Source organism: Chanodichthys erythropterus, chromosome 23 (genome assembly GCF_024489055.1).
Source record: "Chanodichthys erythropterus isolate Z2021 chromosome 23, ASM2448905v1, whole genome shotgun sequence".
NCBI classification, from domain to species: domain Eukaryota; kingdom Metazoa; phylum Chordata; class Actinopteri; order Cypriniformes; family Xenocyprididae; genus Chanodichthys; species Chanodichthys erythropterus.
The window spans coordinates 19,242,501-19,261,584 of NC_090243.1; the positions used below are offsets into that span (position 1 = coordinate 19,242,501).

A 19,084-nucleotide genomic window follows, 5' to 3' on the forward strand; every position below is an offset into this window, starting at 1 on the left:
CTGAAGGATCATGTGACACTGAAGACTGCAATGATGCTGAAAATTCAGCTTTGCATCACAGGAATAAATTACAGTTTACTATATATTCACATAGAAAAGAGATATTTTAAATTGTAATAATATTTCAGAATATTGCTGTTTATTTTTGATCAAATAAATGCAGCATTGGCAAGCAAAAGACATAAAAAAATCTTTACGACCCCACTATTTTTATACAGTGCTTGACTGTATTTGAGGTATTTTGTTGTAGTATTTATGCGTTTTTAATCTGCATTTACCTTGGTATAGGTCAACTTCATCATAAGGGGTCAAAGGTGAACTTTTCTTCACGGTTCGGTCAAGGGTCCATAATCGGGGTTCATCTGGACAGCTGGCACGGCACCCTGAGCTTCTACAAGAACCGTCGCTGCATCGGTAAGACATACATGCTCTCTTTTCTTTCCTTTATGAGTGTATTTCCTACTCAAATATCTGTTGCAACTACAATCTTTCTTTTTCTACCTTTTGCATCTATCTATCTATCTATCTATCTATCTATCTATCTATCTATCTATCTATCTATCTATCTATCTATCTATCTATCTATCTATCTATCTATCTCCTTTGGTTCTGTCAGGCATAGCAGCTACTCACTTGCAAAACAAGTGTCTGTTTCCGATGGTTTGTTCGACTGCGGCCAAGAGCAGCATGAAACTGATCCGTTCACATTCAGCGCCCACCACACTACAATACCTGTGCTGTACACAGCTGCGCAAAATGCTGCCCAACTGCGCAGACGCTCTGCGTGTGCTGCCGCTCCCGCCGGGTCTGCGTCTGCTGCTGTCTAACCAGCTGGGATGGGTGCTGACCCTCGGCTGCGCAGACGCCTGCGCAGACAACAGCGAGGACAAAGCCACACAAACAGAGGACAGCCCCTTTCCTTCCCACAATCCCTCTGACACTGAACGTGTCTTTATTTCCAGCTCCTTCTCTGATAACCCTGGTTCTTACTGTAGTAAAGACGACCCTCTTGATTCAGCCTCCATATTTCCTGATTGTGCTTCCTGTCCAGATGATGCACATTATCAAAACTCCGTCTCCATAATGCAAGTCGCCTGTTACCTTGATCCCTCCTCCCCTTCTGACCTCTACTGTGGCTCCGCCCCTATCTCCGACCCCACGTCCCTTCCTAACCCTGAATGTCAGCACATATCTGCTTCCTGCCCTGGTTGTGACCCCTCGCTCTCTGTTTCCAGTGATGGCCGTGAGGTAAATGACCTCTGTTCTGTGTATAAACCGGAACACACCGGTTCCTGCGTTCTCTGCCCCTCCTACACTCCAACAGGCCACACCTCCTTTTGGCCAGACTCCGCCTCCGAGAGTGATTCGGACGACTTCTCCTCGGATCGCAAGACATGCAAGAGGAAACGCTGCCGCTGGACATGAGACACAGAACGTTTACTTGTAAATATAGGGAGAGTTCATCGTTTACTCACCCTCATGTTGTTCCAAACCTGTATGATTTATGATTAGTAGGCCTGCATGATTAATAATCATGAAATATGGCTTAGTGCAATTATAAAATCAACTTAATTAAGTAAATATATGCAGTGCTTTCAGAGTGAATCATGGCATGAGTTCATTTACACGAGTGCAGCTCAGGATCAGTTCATGTGTCTCATGAGTTTGGATCACTTTATTAAGTGCGTTTAGAAATGCAACATGCACCAACCATCTTCCAAAAACTGTAAAAAAGCAGTGATTATAAACCAGCTGTTTTTATCAAATACAACTTTAAAGTCTCCTTGCAGTTTTTCGCCAAAATAAAAGCTTAATTTTTGAAAAGGAAGAGATTAAGACAGCTATAAATGGTAGTATTTTAATTTTACAATTAAACACAGTAAAATATTATATAATTTAATTTTGTTGCTCTTTATTCAGTATTAATAATATAATTATTATTGTTAATTATTATTATAGTCATTTTTATATACACTACCATTCAAAAGTTTGGAAACATTACTATTTTTAATGTCTTCGAAAGAAGTCTCTTCTACTCATCAAGCCTGCATTTATTTGATCAAAAATACAGACATTTTTTTAATAATTTAACAATTTAAAATGATGGTTTTCTATTATAATATACTTTAAAATATAATTTATTTCTGTGATCAAAGCTGAATTTTCAGCATCATTACTCAAGTCTTCAGTGTCACATGATCCTTCAGAAATCATTCTAATGTGATGATTTATTACAAATGTTGTGCTGCTTAATATTTTTTATAACTTGATACTTTTTTTCAGGATTCTTTGATGAATAAAAAGTTAAAAAAGAGCAGCATTTATTTAAATTAAATCTTTTATAACAATATACTCTACTGTTCAAAAGTTTGGGGTCAATATTTAAAAAAAAAATATTTTAAAGTATATTAAAACAGAAAACCATAATTTTAAATTGTAATAATATTTCACAATATTACTGTTTTTTCTGTATTTTTGATCAAATAAATGCAGCCTTGATGAACAGAAGAGACTTCTTTCAAAAACATGAAAAATAGTAATGTTTCAAACTTTTGAATGGTAGTGTATAATATCAAAATTGTTAGCCAAATTATGCAGCACTACAAAAAAGCACAGCAAACCTGGAGATTTTTTTTTTTTTTTAAATCATCAGTTTTCATCAGAAAAATCACAATTTATTCCCCCCCCCAAATTGTGCAGCTCTTGTGCAAGACTCACTTTTCTTCTTTAAGAACACTTAACATCTCATTTCGTGTCATACAGAAGAAAGACGGAACAACATGAGGATGAGTAAATGTCATAATTGTCATTGCTATGCAAACTATTCCGTAAATACGCACATCACTTCCTGCGTCGTCTCCCTTGCCAAACTATCAAAATTCATTCTCTGGACATGCTGTGAATCAAACTCACCCTCCTTTTTCTTAGTAAGTTTCCTTTTCCAATTAATGAATTAAATTTCTTATAAACTTGCTCATTTCCAGTGCCAATGTTGCTAGTCAGGTGACCACCCCCCCCCCCTTTTTTTTTTTTGTGTGTGTGTGTGTGTGTGTGTGTGTGAAGTTTTCTCTTATATATTAAGGTAGATCAACACATGCCAAACATCTTATAACATTACTTTTAGTTGAATTCTGAAGCTGTGGCCTGTCTCTGATTGGTCATTAGTTGTTTGAAATCTCAAAAGCAGCAGATTAGTTCTGTAAAATACTCAATATAGGCACTATACAGTATCTCCAGCATTTGTGTTTATTCGTTCAGACTCAGAGAGATGGGCTCAGAACATCATAAACCTCATGAAAAACTTCCTGGCATCTATAAAATCCAGCAAAGGCTGACTGAACTGCAGCAGATCAATATCTGAGCCTGTCAACTGCTCTGTTAATGAAAGTGTTACAGTATTTTATCGTAATTCAATATCAGAGAGCTACAGCTCTACTATGACAACTAAATGCATATCTGATTTGATAAACACTGTAGGTTTATTTTCAGATATGACTGTTTTCTTCCTTCTGTATTTATTCACTTTTAACTTTTAATTGTTTAACCTCCCCTCTCTTATTATTAATATTTGATTATTATGATTTATGATATATTTGATTGATGAGTGAATGATTTTGTACTCTTTTGCATGTTTTCTTACTGATTACATTGTTTTGCAGTAAAAAAACAACAAAAATGCTCATTTCATAATTGCATGTTTTTGAAGAATCTGATTTACTTCTTTTAATTTTTATGTTTCACATGTATTAAACTGAGCATAACAAATCCTGAACCGTGTTTGTGTTACCTACATGAATGTATGTGCATGAATGTAGTCATGTGACAGATGTTTTTATCCAAGCAACATACAGTGAGTATCAAGGTTCATGCTAGTGGATGAGTTGAATCAACTCCACAGCAACTACATAAATTTATCCACTAACCGTTCAGAAACGTCTAAAAGTTGTAACTTCTTCCTGAGTCTCTCCATCAGTGTCGACTCCGGTTTGAACAATGTAAGGCTGAACACCGTCGTCATTTTGGCTGCGTGAGATTCTCCTGATTTGTTGTTGTTGAGCTGTTAAAGCTCCGCCCTCTTCTGGAAAGGAGAGCAGCAGCTCATTTGCATTTAAAGGGACACACACCAAAACGGAGTGTTTTTGCTCATACCCAAATAGGGCCAAATTTATCAAGCAAATGATCTATGGGGGATTTTGAGCTGAAACTTCACAGACACATTCTGGAGACACCAGAGACTGATATTACATCTTGTGAAAAGCGCATTATATAGTTTTTGCTACGTTGTCTAAACTTAAAGGGATAGTTCACCCAAAAATGAAAATTTGATGTCTATCTGCTTACCCCCAGTGCATCCAAGATGTAGAGGACTTTTTTTCTTCAGTCGAACGCAAATTATGATTTTTAACTGCAACCGCTGCCGTCTGTCAGTCAAATAATAGCAGTGATTGGGAACTTGAACAATAAGAGTCGAAAAAACTTCCATAGACAAATCCAAATTAAACCCTGCGGCTCGTGACGGCACATTGATGTCCTAAGACACGAAACGATCGGTTTGTGCAAGAAACCGAACATTATTTATATAATTTTTTACCTCTAATACACCACTATGTCCAACTGCGTTCAGCTTCCGGTTAGTGAGGTCTGATCGCGCTCTGACAACGGAAGTGATGTCTCGCGCTCATTGAAGTATATGGGCGAGACATCACTTCCGTCAACAGAACGCGTTTTTTGACCTCACTAACAGGAAGCTGAACGAAGTTGGACATAGTGGTGTATTAGAGGTAAAAAATTATATAAAAACTGTTCGGTTTCTCGCACAAACCGATCGTTTCGTGTCTTAGGACATTAATGTGTCGTCACGAGCCGCAGGTTTTAATTTTGATTTGTCTAAGCAAGTTTTATTTACTGTTATAGTTGAAGTTCCCAATCACTGCTATTATTTGACTGACAGACGGCAGCGATTGCAGTTAAAAATCATAATTTGCGTTCGACTGAAGAAAAAAAGTCCTCTACATCTTGGATGCACTGGGGGTAAGCAGATAAACATCAAATTTTCATTTTTGGATGAACTATCCCTTTAACATCAGTTTTGAATGATCAATACAAACATTACAAAACATTTAATGCAACTTTTCAAGTATTGATGGCAAATCAATTAATATGTTCAGTTTGGAGGATGAATGAATTCATTTGAGGCACAAACTTTAATCTTCTACAGTCTGCTGGCTATAAAGTGCAAAATTATCTTTTTTCTTTCCACAATTCTGGCCTTAATCCAGCAGTAGATGAGGATTTTGGGAAGTGAGGAGGCGATGTATACGGCCAGCGAGCTCAGGACCAACACGCCTCTCTTTGACTCCGCCTACTACCGTGAGATCAGCCAATAGTCTGCGTCGCTCCTCCTCAGACAGCAGCTCCTCATAGGCCTGTTGGAGCAGGAGAGGAGGAGAATGAGGGCCGATGAAGAGTGACGTTCAGTGTGAGTCTGAACACATTACCTTCAGCAGGAGGGAAGGAGAGGGGTAGGCGCTCGTCACGGCTTTGGCCATGGCTGTACTGACGCGGTTCAGCTGCTGTATCTGACGTGTCCACACCTGAGCGAGACCGCGGCCTTCTCTGTCCACTCGCACACCCGCTGACCACGAGCCGTCCATGCAGAACCCCAGATCAGGGTCGCCACACAACGCCCTGAGAACAAACACACGCTAGAGCTATTATTAGAGCTAGAGTCTTCTGCATAATGATACTAAAAGCAATTCAGAATTGATATTATACAGCAGTTTGATCAGTTCATAATAATTTGTCAAAAGATAAAATGCCAAAAAACTAAAACAGAAAAAGTAAACCCAGTCCCGGGCCTTCTGGATGATTTATTTGGTGTGATTTCTGTGTAAAACTCACTTGTAAGGTCTCTTAGATAAAGCCTTGGTAAGTGCAACCACATGATCGGTCACTTCCTGCCAGCCAAACAGGAAGTGAACTGCCACATTCCAGTAGAGCTGGAGGTGAACCAACAGCTGCCCATCACAGAAACAACCAAAGTTACTGGAAGGCTACATTACTGAAAATTGAAATGATGATTGATTTATCTGACCTCTTCTGTGTCCAGATGATGCTGGTTGAGGTAAAAGTCAAAGTCATCTTCACCCCAAGATCCTGATCTGTACACACACATATTCTATCACTTCATATTATGAGATTTAACATTAAATATGATTTGAGAGATTGTGTGTTTACCGTTGCTGATGACTGATCGTCACTAGAATTGTGACAACTTTCCCTGCAGTTCTGGTCAAGTACTTAGATAGATGCTGCAACAGAGACTCCGCCCCCTCATGCATGTCACCAATAAGAGCCTAGAATGATGGAGATTATCAGATATATACACCAATCGAGCATAACATTATGACCACCTTCCTAATATTGTGTTAGTCCCTATTTTGCTGCCAAAACAGCCCTGACCCGTCGAGGCGTGGACTCCTCTAGACCCCTGAAGGTGTGCTGTGGTATCTGACACCAAGATGTTAGCAGCAGATCCTTTAAGTCCTGTAAGCTGCGAGGTGGATTCTCCATGAATCGGACTTGTTTGTTCAGCACATCCCACAGATGCTCGATTGGATTGAGATCTGGGGAATTTGGAGGCCAAGTCAACACCTCAAACTCGTTGTTGTGCTCCTCAAACCATTCCTGAACCATTTGACACCTTCTTCCATTGCTCCGTGGTCCAGTTCTGATGCTCACATGCCCACTGTTGGCGCTGGTCAGGGGTCAGCATGGGCACCCTGACTGGTCTGGAGCTATGCAGCTCCATACGCAACAAACTGTGATGCACTGTGTATTCTGACACCTTTCCATCAGATCCAGCATTAACTTCTTGAGCAATTTGAGCTACAGTAGCTTGTCTGTTGGATCGAACCACACGGACCAGCCTTCGCTGGGCCTTAGCCTTCCATGATCCTGTTGCCGGTTCACCACTGTTCCCTCCTTGGAGCATTTTTGATAGATACTGACCACTGCAGACCGGGAACACCCCACAAGAGCTGCAGTTTTGGAGATGCTCTGACCCAGTCGTCTAGCCATCACAATTTGGCCCTTGTCAAACTCGCTCAAATCCTTATGCGTGCCCATTTTTCCTGCTTTTAACACTTCAACTTTGAGGACAAAATGATCACTTTCTCCGTAATATATCCCACTCACTAACAGGTGCCGTGATGAAGAGATAATCAGTGTTATTCACTTCACCTGTCAGTGCTCATAATGTCATGCATGATCGGTGTATAAAGAACCGTTATGACTGCGGTTACACCCACTGAGTGGCAAGAGACTGAGTGGCAGCATTGGTTTTCAGTATGAATGCCGCGAAAAACACACAAAACACATCCAAAACGGGAAAGAGCTTTGTGATTGACTGTACAAATAGCTTTGACACGAAATCTGAGGTATATTTTTACAGACGGCTGAAAGTTACAGAAAAGAGAAGCAAATGGATCACTGCAATTCACAGAAACAGCTGGACTCCAGCAGAGAAACATAATTTTGTCGAAATGTCAGATTTTGGGGTAAAATCATACCGTATATATTGTATTGTTATATATCGTGTTGACAACTCATCAATTAAATATTTACCATCTTATATTCTGAATAATTGGGTGTTTTTAAATAAACACTGACAAAAACTATACAAGTTTTAGGGCTGGACGATATGACGATATATATATATATAACATAGATTTAGACCTATATTGTATTTATATAAAGCGTTCACAGGCAGATTTGCTTTATATGTTTCCCCGGCGTCGAAATCAGCCACATATAAATGTCAGGAAACTCGACTCCTGGCTGCATGTCAATATCCATGGATTATTTTTCTTTGACATGTAATAAGGAACACTTTCGAGCCCAACCTTTAGTGTAATCGTTTGTTTTACTCGCGTTTTCGCAGTTTCCTCTATTAAATCCAGTCACGCAGCAGCTTCTTTTGCCGCTCAGTCCAGCTGAGGGAGCGCGTTCTGGCGGGAAAGTGACGTCAATGCATACCCTCTATACTATAATTAAAATGATGATTAATGACTGACCGACTGATTGGTCACTGTTTTATGTGACATCACCATGTCCTCAAACTCATTATGGGAGATGACCATCAGGACCTGATCTTCTTCAATAACTCCATGTTCAGCCTCATCCTCAGTCTGCTGTACAACACACACACACACACACAGAGAAAAAACACAGCTGAGACATTAATGAGACAAAAATAATGCAACCTGACCCCTCTGCTATATCTATAATGGACAGAATCAACAGTCTGAGCTACTAGTGACCTGAAGGGCTTGTCGTGTCCAGCTGATGCTGTTAGGAAGACCTTGATCCTCTATACGGTTCGTCCACTGAAACCCATCCAGAGTCCTGAGCAGCACATCACAGCCTGCATCCTTCAGCAGCACTGGAGAGAGATTTAACTGATTTAATTAAGAAACACAACTGTGACAGAGAGAAAACATTACCTGCATCATCTCCAATTCTCACCTGCATGAATGTGAGCTGTCAGACTCTTAATGAAGTTTTCAGGTTTTAACAGGTTCAGTCTCTCCGCTGTCTCTTTCCTTCTCTGTTGCTCTTGTAGTTTCTTCTCTTTGAGCTTCTCCTTCTCCTCTCTCCGTTTATCTCTGGCAGCTTTTCTCGTCTCCAACTCCTCCTGCACCTCCTCTCGTGTCCTCCTCCTCCTTTTGCTGCAGATCTTCACTCCATCTGCTCCGTCTTCTGCCCGGGCTGAGCAGCTCCTGGATGAGGGTGAAGTGTTTGATTCATTTACAGATGTGTCCTGATCTTGTATTAAACATGATGATGGTTTAACTTCATCACTCTCATTCTCTGAATCTGAAATTTCCCACGTGTTTGCTCTCTGGACGGCTGACATCCCTTTAAATCAGCTGCTGGTAATTGTAAATATAATATATAAAGTATAATATACTTAAATATACAGTATGTTACATGGGTCATTATGTGTAAATTAAGCCTGACATGTTATCATTTAATGTGTTTTATTGTTCCATCAACTGTCAGTCCTTTCTCGTTTGAGTCTCCAGGCTGCGAATGTAAACAAATACGGGGCGGTGAGAGGGACAATATTACTACGGATTGCGTTTCGAAAATGATTAAAATACTGGGGGAATGCAGTAAAGTTACTTTAATTTCGATTAGATTTTTCTATATATAATATTATATATATAATATTATAATTTAATTTACGTTTTATAACTGGATAAGTTTAAATGTTCAAACTGAATCTTTCTTATTTTGATTTCAGTATGTATATATATATATATATATATATATATATATATATATATATATATATATATATATATATATATATATATATACTTGAAAATACTGTCATTTATTACTCAGCCTCATGTCGTTCTACACTTCGTTCATCTTCAGAACAAATTAAGATATAGCCAGCAATGACATTTCCTCTCTCGAGATCCATAAAGCTACTAGAACATATTTAAAACAGTTCATGTGAGTTCAAAGTCACGTGATTTGAACGGTTTAGCCGTTTGATTGGAGATCCGAATCACTGAATCGCCCATAACTATATTGTTGAAAAGTCGTTATTTTTTTTATTTTTTTTGGAGCACAAAGAAGTATTATCATCGCTTTCTAATATTAACATAGAACTAATGAACTCACATGAACTGTTTTAAATAGGTTTTTAGTACCTTTATGGAACTTGAGAGGTCATTGCAGGCCACACTGAGTCATCGGATTTCATCAAAATATCTTAATTTGTGTTCCGAAGATGAATGAAGGTCTTACGGGTGTAGAACGACATAAGAGTGAGTAATTATTAATGACATTATTTTCATTTTTGGGTGAACTAACCCTTTAAATCCATGTTGTCTTGTTACCACAGATTATGAAATGTCCTATATAAATACATTTTCTTTCCGTAAATATATAATGAGAATGGGCACTGTTTTGTTTAAAGCATGATTAAACATACATGATTAATTTATCTAATTATCTAGTTATTTATCGGTCAAGCTCCGCGGCGATCAATGATTGCCCAATCATCACTAAGTGCTGTGTCAGCGCTGAGAAAAACAACATCATTTGATCAGTCACATGACGCCCAGACTGTGACGTAACGCTAAATAAGGAAAACGGTCAGTCAGTAGAAAACCTGGATCGACTGTTCCCACAGTTTGAAGCTTTCACTAGTTTATTATGATTTATAGATCAGCAAATAGCTGCAGCTCCTGGACAAGCTGCACATTTTGAAGATCGCCTCCGTTCTGGGCCACATAAACAAAAATAAATCACACTACATCGTCGTTATATGGGAAGACTGCGGAGATTTATCTGGGGTCGAGATGGCCAAAGCAGCAGAACAAGGTAAATTAGTAATTTCACTGGTTTTAGGATGTTTTTGAATTTAAATGAGCTCTCAGTTTGTAAACAGAGGAAGATGAGAATGATTTAACTCATTAAAAACATTAAATATCATAATTCATAAGAGATTCATAGCTCTCAAGTGTTGTTTTCTCTGTTAGCTTAGATGTAACCTGACACATGATGACTAACTCTTCTCTCTCTCTGTGAATATAAATGTCTCTTGTTGTGTTTATGTGTGTATTTACAGCCTATTACCGGTTCGTGGTCCTGTTTTTTAACTGTATGCTGACTTTCGGCTCTTATTTCTGCTTTGACATTCCCAGTGTCCTGCAGGAGCAGTTTCAGGGGGTGAGGAGCAACTTTCTGACCTCTGACCTCACTTTCACATCGCTTAATCTTAGTTTAGACAGTTTTAAATGGGTCATATTATGAAAAATGCAAATTTGCCTTTATATTTCGAGATGAAACTGAGCTGTGTAAACTTCTGCAGCCTACATTTACATTTAAATCAAACCTATTGAGTGACCAAAAAACTTTGCTCGTCCAGTCGCAGTGAGGTAATGAGGGAGAAGGATAGATAAAACGTTCCGAACCACAGAAGAGCTAACGAGGAGTACAATTGCATGAAGCCTGATGAATCCATGTCATAAATAGTCAAATAAACTGAATTCTGTCAGATTTACGGGCAAAAGTCTTTGCTAACATTATAAAATAATGTATGATATGACCCCTTTAAAGTCATGAGAGTAACAAATATTGCATATAAACCTCTCTGGTTTAGTATCTAGGTCAGTAAAGTAAGACCCTGAATGTTGTTTCCTACAGAATTTGACATGTCCAAACGGGACGGTGAGTAACAGCACTAGTAATGGCACAGGAACGTGTGTGGAAGGTTTGGGAATGACGCCACAGGAGTATAACCTGCTCTACGCCATCTACGCCTGGACGTGAGACTCACACCACTCTTATTTTAGTATTATTGACATGCTATCTTATTTCAGGTGACATTAAATTTTTTTTATTTTTTGTTAACTATAACCCTGACTCACACACATCAGAATTTAATACTATCAATCACCCTCTAAAGCTTCATACTGTTTATTATCACCTGTAAAATGACTCTTATTTTGATTTCCCAGGAATGCTGTGGTGGTCATCATGGCGGGATTCCTCATTGATAAATTGGGAAACCGCTGTAAGTTGGAATGGATTTTCTTTTCCTTTTAATAAGCTGCGTAAAGTTTGACGTAAGTGTTTGTGTTTTCTCTCCTGCAGTCGGTGTTTTTCTGTTCTCCTTCCTGACTGTGTTGGGCTCAGCGATCTTTGCACTGGGGTCTCATTTTAAGGGCACGACGTACCTGTTGCCCCTCATGTTGACTGGACGACTTCTGTTTGGATCTGGAAACGGATCCCTGACCAGTATGACTTCAGATATTTATCCAGAACACCACTGATAGTTTGCAGGTTTAACTCTAAAAACGGCGTATCTTTAGTTGTAAATTTAGATTTAGACTAGTTTTATTCGCCAAGTGTGCACAGGAATTTGTTGTGGTTTTCAGGAACTTTGTGTACATAAAAAAAAAAAGTATAGAAAAAAGGATCAAGGGTAAAAGGATTAAGGAATAAAGTAATAAAGTAAATAAAATAAATTAACTCTAAATTAATTTCTTCCACTAGTGGCATCAAAATGAATTGCAAAAATGACTATAAATGACTTATTATATTTTCATAATATGAAGGGTTAGTTCAGCCAAAAATGAAAATAATGTCATTTATTACTCACCCTCATGTCGTTCCACACCCGTAAGACCTTCATTCATCTTCAGAACACAAATTAAGATATTTTTGATGAAATCCGATGGCTCAGTGAGGCCTGCATAGCCAGCAATGACATTTCCTCTCACAAGATCCATTAATGTACTAAAAACATATTTAAATCAGTTCATGTGAGTACAGTGGTTCAATATTAATATTATAAAGCCACGAGAATATTTTTGGTGCGCCAAAAAAACAAAATAACGACTTATTTAGTGATGGCCGATTTCAAAACACTGCTTCAGGAAGCTTCGGAGCGTTATGAATCTTTCGTGTCGAATCATGATTCGGATCGTGTGTCAAACCGCCAAACTGCTGAATTCATGTGACTTTGGCGCTCCGAATAGCAGATTCGATACACTGATTCATTATGCTCTGAAGCTTCCTGAAGCAGTGTTTTGAAATCGACCATCACTATAATATGTCGTTATTTTGTTTTTTTGGCGCACCAAAAATATTTTCGTGGCTTTATAATATTAATATTGAGGGTGAGTAATAAATGACAGAAATTTAATTTTTGGGTGAACTAACCCTAACCCTAATGCTCATCTGCCCATTTTTTCCCCAACCCATTTACTACTAGTGGTTGTTTCTGCATGTTATGGTCAATGTGAGTCAAGTATTTTCATAATACATGTTTCAGGTCTTATTGTGCATGATTCATATGTGCCTGCTTTTCCAAAGAAAACATTATTTTTGCAATCTTTACTGAGAATTAAAAAACTTGCTCTTCCTCTGAAATCACTTTCCTTTTCCACTGATGTCTCTTTGGCCATGGGGTTATTAAATTGGATAATTAGTCTGTTTAGTCTATTGGTCACATGTTTTTACAACCTCTCCTTCTATCTAGTTCAGATATGTCACAAAATGTAAAACATTTTAACACTGATTTCCACTGTCTGGCTATTGATCTGCATTATGATAGTAAACTCTACAAAGTCCCTAAAGTATCAAACAGCACGTAAATGCACTTCCTCTTTCTCAGATTCTTTACTAGCTGAGTAAACAAAGGTTTTCAAAGCCAAAGACACCCATGAAAAAAGCACCAATGAGAAAGATGCATTTGAATCTCATGTGTCTCTCTTCATTTCTCAGTTGTCCAAAACCGTATCACAGCGTTCTGGTTCCGCGGGAAGGAGCTGGCTCTGGCGTTTGGACTGACCCTGGCCTTCTCTCGATTGGGCTCGGTTCTGAACTTCTTCTTAACGCAGAAGTTTGAGTCTCAGTACGGTATGCAGTGGACGCTGTGGGGAGGTAAGAATCACAACAGGCAACAATTGCGTAAGCTTTGATTTGGCGTCCTGGGAACACATACACATGCATCGGTTTTGTGTGTACAGGCACGTTCCTGTGCGTTCTTGGGTTCCTGTCGGCTATAACGGTCAGTGTTCTGGATAAGATGGGCATGAAGCAGCTGGGATTGGATGGAGTGATTCAGGAGGAGTCACGTAAAGTGGTGAGACACAGATATAGATGGCAAAGGTTATGTTTAGAAAGACATACTACTATACTATTACTTATTGTTTCTGCAGTATAATATAATAATGATGATCATACAGTAATTACTATATTTATATATACGTATACAGGGCTTGAAATTAACACCTGCCTACTTGCCACTTGGGCAGGTTGAATTTTATATATAACATATTAATTTTTCAGTTGCAGTCTTTTAAAAAGGCACCCGAAATAATAAACTAAGTGCAAAAATATAGATTTTTCGATACATATCGATATAGAAATATCTGGAATACTTCTCATTTTCTGCAGAATAGATACACAATACCAGCTGCTCTTTCTCTGTCTCTTGACATACAAACCCACACTCACTCGTTTCATTTGCTCCGGATGAATATTGTTGGTGTTACAAGGCTTGAATTTCAGCGTGGGATTGCACGTATTGCGCATAATTTTACTCATTCCCGCAGATTTTGTGCTCACACCCAAAGTGTGCACACATAAAGCTGCCTCTCAGTACTAAATTCAGTTATTTTTCGCTGCCTATTGTGCTTAAACTGTCAAATACACACAAAATAATGTCAAATGGCGAGTATTCACATAAACACAGTCAGTTATGTTTTAAGTGAACATAAACAGTTGGGAAAGAAAACGCATGTGTAGCAGTATAATGGATCCGTGTGTCAGGTCTTAAAGTGACAGCAGCCTAATAAACCTGCTGCCAAATTATGTGTAATATTAAAAATATCTATATATTAGTTTTTCCTTATGGTCTCAATGTCAAAATTGTCGCTGTGAGCAAAAAATATAATGTCAAGCCCTGTATGAATGTATAAATAGTATTTTTATGTTTTCTTTTTTGATAAAATAAATTGATAAATTTGTTTCATTGATTTGTGTATTGTGTGTGTAGAGAGTTCAGGATGTGAAGCATCTGTCGCTCAGATACTGGCTGCTGGTTCTTACCATCATGTTCTTTTATAATGGCATCTTCCCCTTCATCGCTGATGCCAGGTACTGTCATGAAGCACTTTGATGTTTTTAGATTAAAATGTGTCCGTACACATAGCTCATGTGTTGCTGCATGTGTGTTTTTAGTAAGTTTATCCAGGATAAATACAGCGGGTACAGTCAGAAGGAGGCGGCGTACATCGCAGGCGCTGTGTATGACAGTTCACTGGTGCTGTCGGCTGCTGTCGGCATCCTCATCGTAAGTCAAACAATTACACAGGCATACTATCCACAGATATTTCATTTGCTATTCAAAAGTTTTTTTGTAATTTTTCCCAGTCTTTTTATTGATATTTTACATAGTATAATATAACAGCAATTTCAAAAACAAATTAAGATGAAATCAATAATCTTGCTCCCACAGAGCTCCCCATCCCCACTGCACCATTACACATTATCTTACAAACTATTCTGTACCATATTATTATGGCCTCACAGGGCCAGATAGAAAAAAAAACAGAGAAAATTACATTTGGATCCATTTGCTGTACGTAAGTCAGCACTGGCTGCCAAATAATGAAAAACGTTTGAAAACAGCCTTTAGTGGAGTAACGAATCTTCTCTAGTGCAAGATGATACATAAGATCTCTAATCCAGTGACTAAACGTTGGTGGAGATCTGTCCTTCCACTTAAGCAGAATAAGATGTTTAGCACCTACAGTCGAAAAAGCATTCATATTTTTAGCATTATTATCCAAACAGAGTTCTGTAGCTAAAACAAATATTGCAAGAATGGGGGAAGGATCAATAGATACATGTAGATACATGTTTTTTTTTTAAATAAATGAATACTTTAATTCAGCAAGAATGCATTAAATTGATCAAAATTGACAGTAAAGACATTTATAATGTTACAAAAGATTTCTATTTCAAATGCTGCTCTTTTGAACTTTATATTCAGCAAAGAAATGTTTTCAACATTGATAATTATCAGAAATGTTTCCTGAGCAGAAAATCAGGATCATGTGACACTGAAGACTGGAGTAATGATGCTGAAAATTCAGCTTTGCATCACAACAATAAATTAAATTTTAAAATATATTACAATACAAAAGAGTTATTTTGAATTGCAATAATATTTCACAATATTACTGATTTTACTGTATTTTTGATTTAAAAAAAAATGCAGCCATGGTGAGCATTCAAGGCAAAACATTAAAGCATTGTTTCTGTCTGTGCTGTAGGACTATGTGGGGCTGCGCGGTGTGTTTGCAGGGCTCTGTGCCGTGTTGACACTGCCTGTGTTTGGTCTGCTGGCCTTCACGTTCGTCCCTCCTCTCGTATCTACCATCTGGCTCGGCATCACTTACTCCTTTGCTGCTGTGAGTATTAAACATGAACACACACACACACACACACACACACACACACACACACACACACACAGCAGACACTATGGATGGATGCCAACTATACAGTGTTATTGGAGTATTGCAGCATGCTCAATTGTGTGGTCAGCAAACACTGTAAGAGAGCTTGGATTGGTTGAAGTATTCAGCATTCTCCAATTACTGAAGATGATGCTGACATTTTGAAGTATGTGAAATTTGAGATGTTCCTGCAGGACTAGCTCAATAGGGCAGAGAGGGGTAAGCTGTGCCACTTTTTGCATAGGTTTTCCTCTAGGTTAGTAGAAAAGAGAAATACACCAAATTATATTTCAGGATGAATGAAAAAAAAAAAAATCACTTTTTAAAAAAATGTATGTATATGTGTGTGTGTATATATATATATATATATACACACATGCTAATGTTCAGGTTTAATTCTTGCTGTTTGACTGTCATGTTTTTCATGTGTTTTCTGTTGTGTTTGTGTGTTGTAGGCGAGCATGTGGCCTTCAATTCCCCTGGTGGTGCCTCAAGCCACACTGGGCACAGCCATGGGATTGGCCACATCCATACAGATGATTGGCATCGGCATTTCCAACCTGGTGGTGGGACAGATACTGGGCACTACGTCCAGGTGACATTCATGGCCATCATTCATGTTTTGCATTATAACAACAAAAAATATTACCTTGCTTTTTGAACAAGGCACCATGATATTCTTCAAAATACCATGTATATGATAGTAATATAAGCATATAAAGTATATTTAATGTATAGTACCATGTCTATACCATAGTATGTGTTTTGTGTGTCAGTGATGTTAAGATCCCGCTGTGGAGATGGCAATATATGATGATCTTCATGCTGGCCAATACCATCAGCTGCATAATCACCTCTGCAATACTCAACATCGTTGACTACAGACAGGTAACACACACACACACACACATCCACCCACTATCGCCACATCTCTCTGAATCACCCATCATAGATGAGTATCCTCAGGTAGCCATAGCAACAGTATGAACCGACGAGAACTGTGAAGAGTTTTTGGAACATGGAGTGAGTTGAGTGACACTTCCCACTGGTATGGTGTTCAAGAACATGTGATTTCATGCGACCTTGACCGGCATAATTACAGGGGTTTCTCAGAGTCTGAAAAGCTTGATTTGCCTCTTATTGTCTACATCATCAGTTAAAGGGATAATTCGCCCAAAAATGAAAATTTACTCAACCTCAGGTTGTTCCAAACCTGTATAAATTTCTTTGTTGTACTGAACACAAATGAAGATATTTTGAAGAATGTGGGAAACTGAACAGTTTTGGGGCACCATTGACTTCCATAGTATATTTTTTTTTACTATGGAAGTCAATGGTGCCCCAAAGCAGCCTAGTTACAAACTTTCTTCAGAATATCTTCATTTGTGTTCAATAGAACAAAGACATTTATACATTTATAAAAAGACATGAACTATCCCTTTAAGTCCGACAAGAGGAGAAGCTTGCACACATAATCATAGAAAATTTCTTACAAAACAATTCTAAAAGTGAATTTTTAGGCTTTTTTAATATATAAATATAATATAAATCAAAAATAGTTTTGTGCCACCAAGGAATATTGTTCCTTTTTTAAATTTCATTGCATAATTACTGTATACACATAAGAAAAAAAATTGAACTTTTATTATAATATAATATAATGAGATTATAAATAGATATTTTATTAATTTATATATTAAAAATATATTTGTAAATATATAAAAAAAAAAAAATGCAATAATATAATGAAATTATTATTTTAATATATAAAAACTATTTACAATAATATATATAAGATATTAAAATTAGTATTATTTTATTATATAATTAAATAGTATTTAAAAATAAATGCTACAAATGCTTACAAACCCATTCTAATTTTAAGAAATTGTATGATTATGTGTGCAATCTTCTTCTCTTGTCGGACTTGGTTATATAACTTTCTGAGCTTATGCACCAAAGCGTTTTCCATTTACCGTCTTCTTCAGTGTTCGGCACGGACATTTTACAGCTTTTTTGTCTGTCTTCTACAACATCATTAGTTAGAAATGTGTAACACTGATAGAGAAACTGATATCGGTGTCTTATAGTTCAGTTGTGCCGCATGACGCATGAACTGTGAGTTTTGAGTCAACAGTACTTTGGAATGGCAGAGGTTATTTTTGGCTTTAAAAACATATCAGTTCATTTTATTAGAGGTGGATTGGATTGTTCTGCTGTGACAGTATTGTTCATGACCTAATGCAGTGAAAATGAACTGAAAATTAACCCTATTTACTTGTGTAATATACATTCCTGATCTTATCATGCTTAATTTATCAGTGCATGCCATACCAAAAGGGAAACATGTTCATAATCTTGATCAGATAAAATGAAGTAGAATATGAACAGTTTTATGTTGACTTTAAGATATTCAGGTTATGATCTATTTTAAATGTGTGTGTTTTCAGGGAAGCACGCTTAATAAGACAACTAAGAGATCCACGGCTCCGAGTCCCGCTCAGACAGACACAGAACCGCTGATGAATGAAGAGGACAACGAGGAGATCAGCAACACTCCCTCCATCAACAGGACCTAGAAGAACTTATGTCCCTATTCTCCCTTATTCTGGGACATTGGACGTTACTAAAGGGAAAACACATTCTCTCAGAACGAAGCGTGTCATATGATTTTCAGTATTAATGCTGTGAAATACATTCAGAAATGAGAGATAAATTAATCATTCTTTTTATTGAGGAAGCTGATATGGAAATGTTGACACTGTCATCTGTTTTATAATATTAAACAAACATCTGCTTCGTCACATATGAACGATGTGATTGACTAACTTGAGGGAATCAGAGGGTTTTATCTGTAAATTTACTGTTACGTAATTTTAAAAACATGCTGAAATGTGTCACATTCAATTGTCAATACTGCTTTTGAACTTTATTTTGTATTATTGACTGATTACAAAATGATTGAATAATATGCATTTTGCTAATTTTTAGGATTTTTTTTACAAAACAAAAATAAAGTTTTGTGCCAC

The 19,084-nt window shown here is 37.6% G+C and overlaps 3 protein-coding genes across 9 annotated transcripts in view; 2 read left to right on the plus strand and 1 right to left on the minus strand.

The window, feature by feature from the left end:
* The window catches only part of spsb3b (splA/ryanodine receptor domain and SOCS box containing 3b), a 17,621-nt gene extending 13,259 nt beyond the window's left edge, over positions 1-4,362 (plus strand). The window contains exons 8-9 of the mRNA XM_067377668.1: positions 289-414; positions 617-4,362. Coding sequence (XP_067233769.1) covers positions 289-414; positions 617-1,425 — 935 coding nt within the window. The 3' untranslated portion in view covers positions 1,426-4,362. The remainder of the gene's footprint in view (positions 1-288; positions 415-616) is intronic.
* A 679-nt stretch (positions 4,363-5,041) lies between these two features.
* LOC137014405 (crossover junction endonuclease EME1-like) lies at positions 5,042-9,163 on the minus strand. Of its 5 annotated transcripts, none has more exons than XM_067378706.1 (8): positions 8,527-9,163; positions 8,322-8,443; positions 8,076-8,189; positions 6,238-6,356; positions 6,095-6,161; positions 5,902-6,017; positions 5,499-5,688; positions 5,042-5,426 (listed from the first exon to the last, which is right to left on the minus strand). In XM_067378706.1, the coding sequence occupies exons 1-8, from the start codon at positions 8,915-8,917 to the stop codon at positions 5,271-5,273; spliced, it is 1,275 nt and encodes a 424-aa protein (XP_067234807.1). In that variant the 5' UTR covers positions 8,918-9,163; the 3' UTR covers positions 5,042-5,270. The 5 variants fall into 5 exon arrangements, 4 of the variants coding, with proteins under 4 accessions (XP_067234807.1, XP_067234808.1, XP_067234806.1 ...); XM_067378707.1 differs by having other exon boundaries at positions 5,902-5,999; positions 8,076-8,192; XM_067378705.1 differs by having other exon boundaries at positions 8,076-8,192.
* Positions 9,164-9,550: 387 nt separating this feature from the next.
* On the plus strand, positions 9,551-19,084 carry mfsd1l (major facilitator superfamily domain containing 1-like). 3 transcript variants are annotated; one of them, XM_067378702.1, is made up of 14 exons: positions 9,551-10,172; positions 10,245-10,401; positions 10,649-10,749; positions 11,227-11,348; positions 11,541-11,596; positions 11,677-11,820; positions 13,312-13,470; positions 13,557-13,672; positions 14,588-14,688; positions 14,773-14,884; positions 15,870-16,007; positions 16,511-16,650; positions 16,832-16,943; positions 18,506-19,084. In XM_067378702.1, exons 2-14 carry the CDS (start codon positions 10,380-10,382, stop codon positions 18,632-18,634), a joined length of 1,452 nt encoding a protein of 483 aa, XP_067234803.1. In that variant the 5' UTR covers positions 9,551-10,172; positions 10,245-10,379; the 3' UTR covers positions 18,635-19,084. The 3 variants fall into 3 exon arrangements, with proteins under 3 accessions (XP_067234803.1, XP_067234804.1, XP_067234805.1); XM_067378703.1 differs by having other exon boundaries at positions 9,551-9,842; XM_067378704.1 differs by lacking the exons at positions 9,551-10,172; positions 10,245-10,401; positions 10,649-10,749 and having other exon boundaries at positions 11,276-11,402.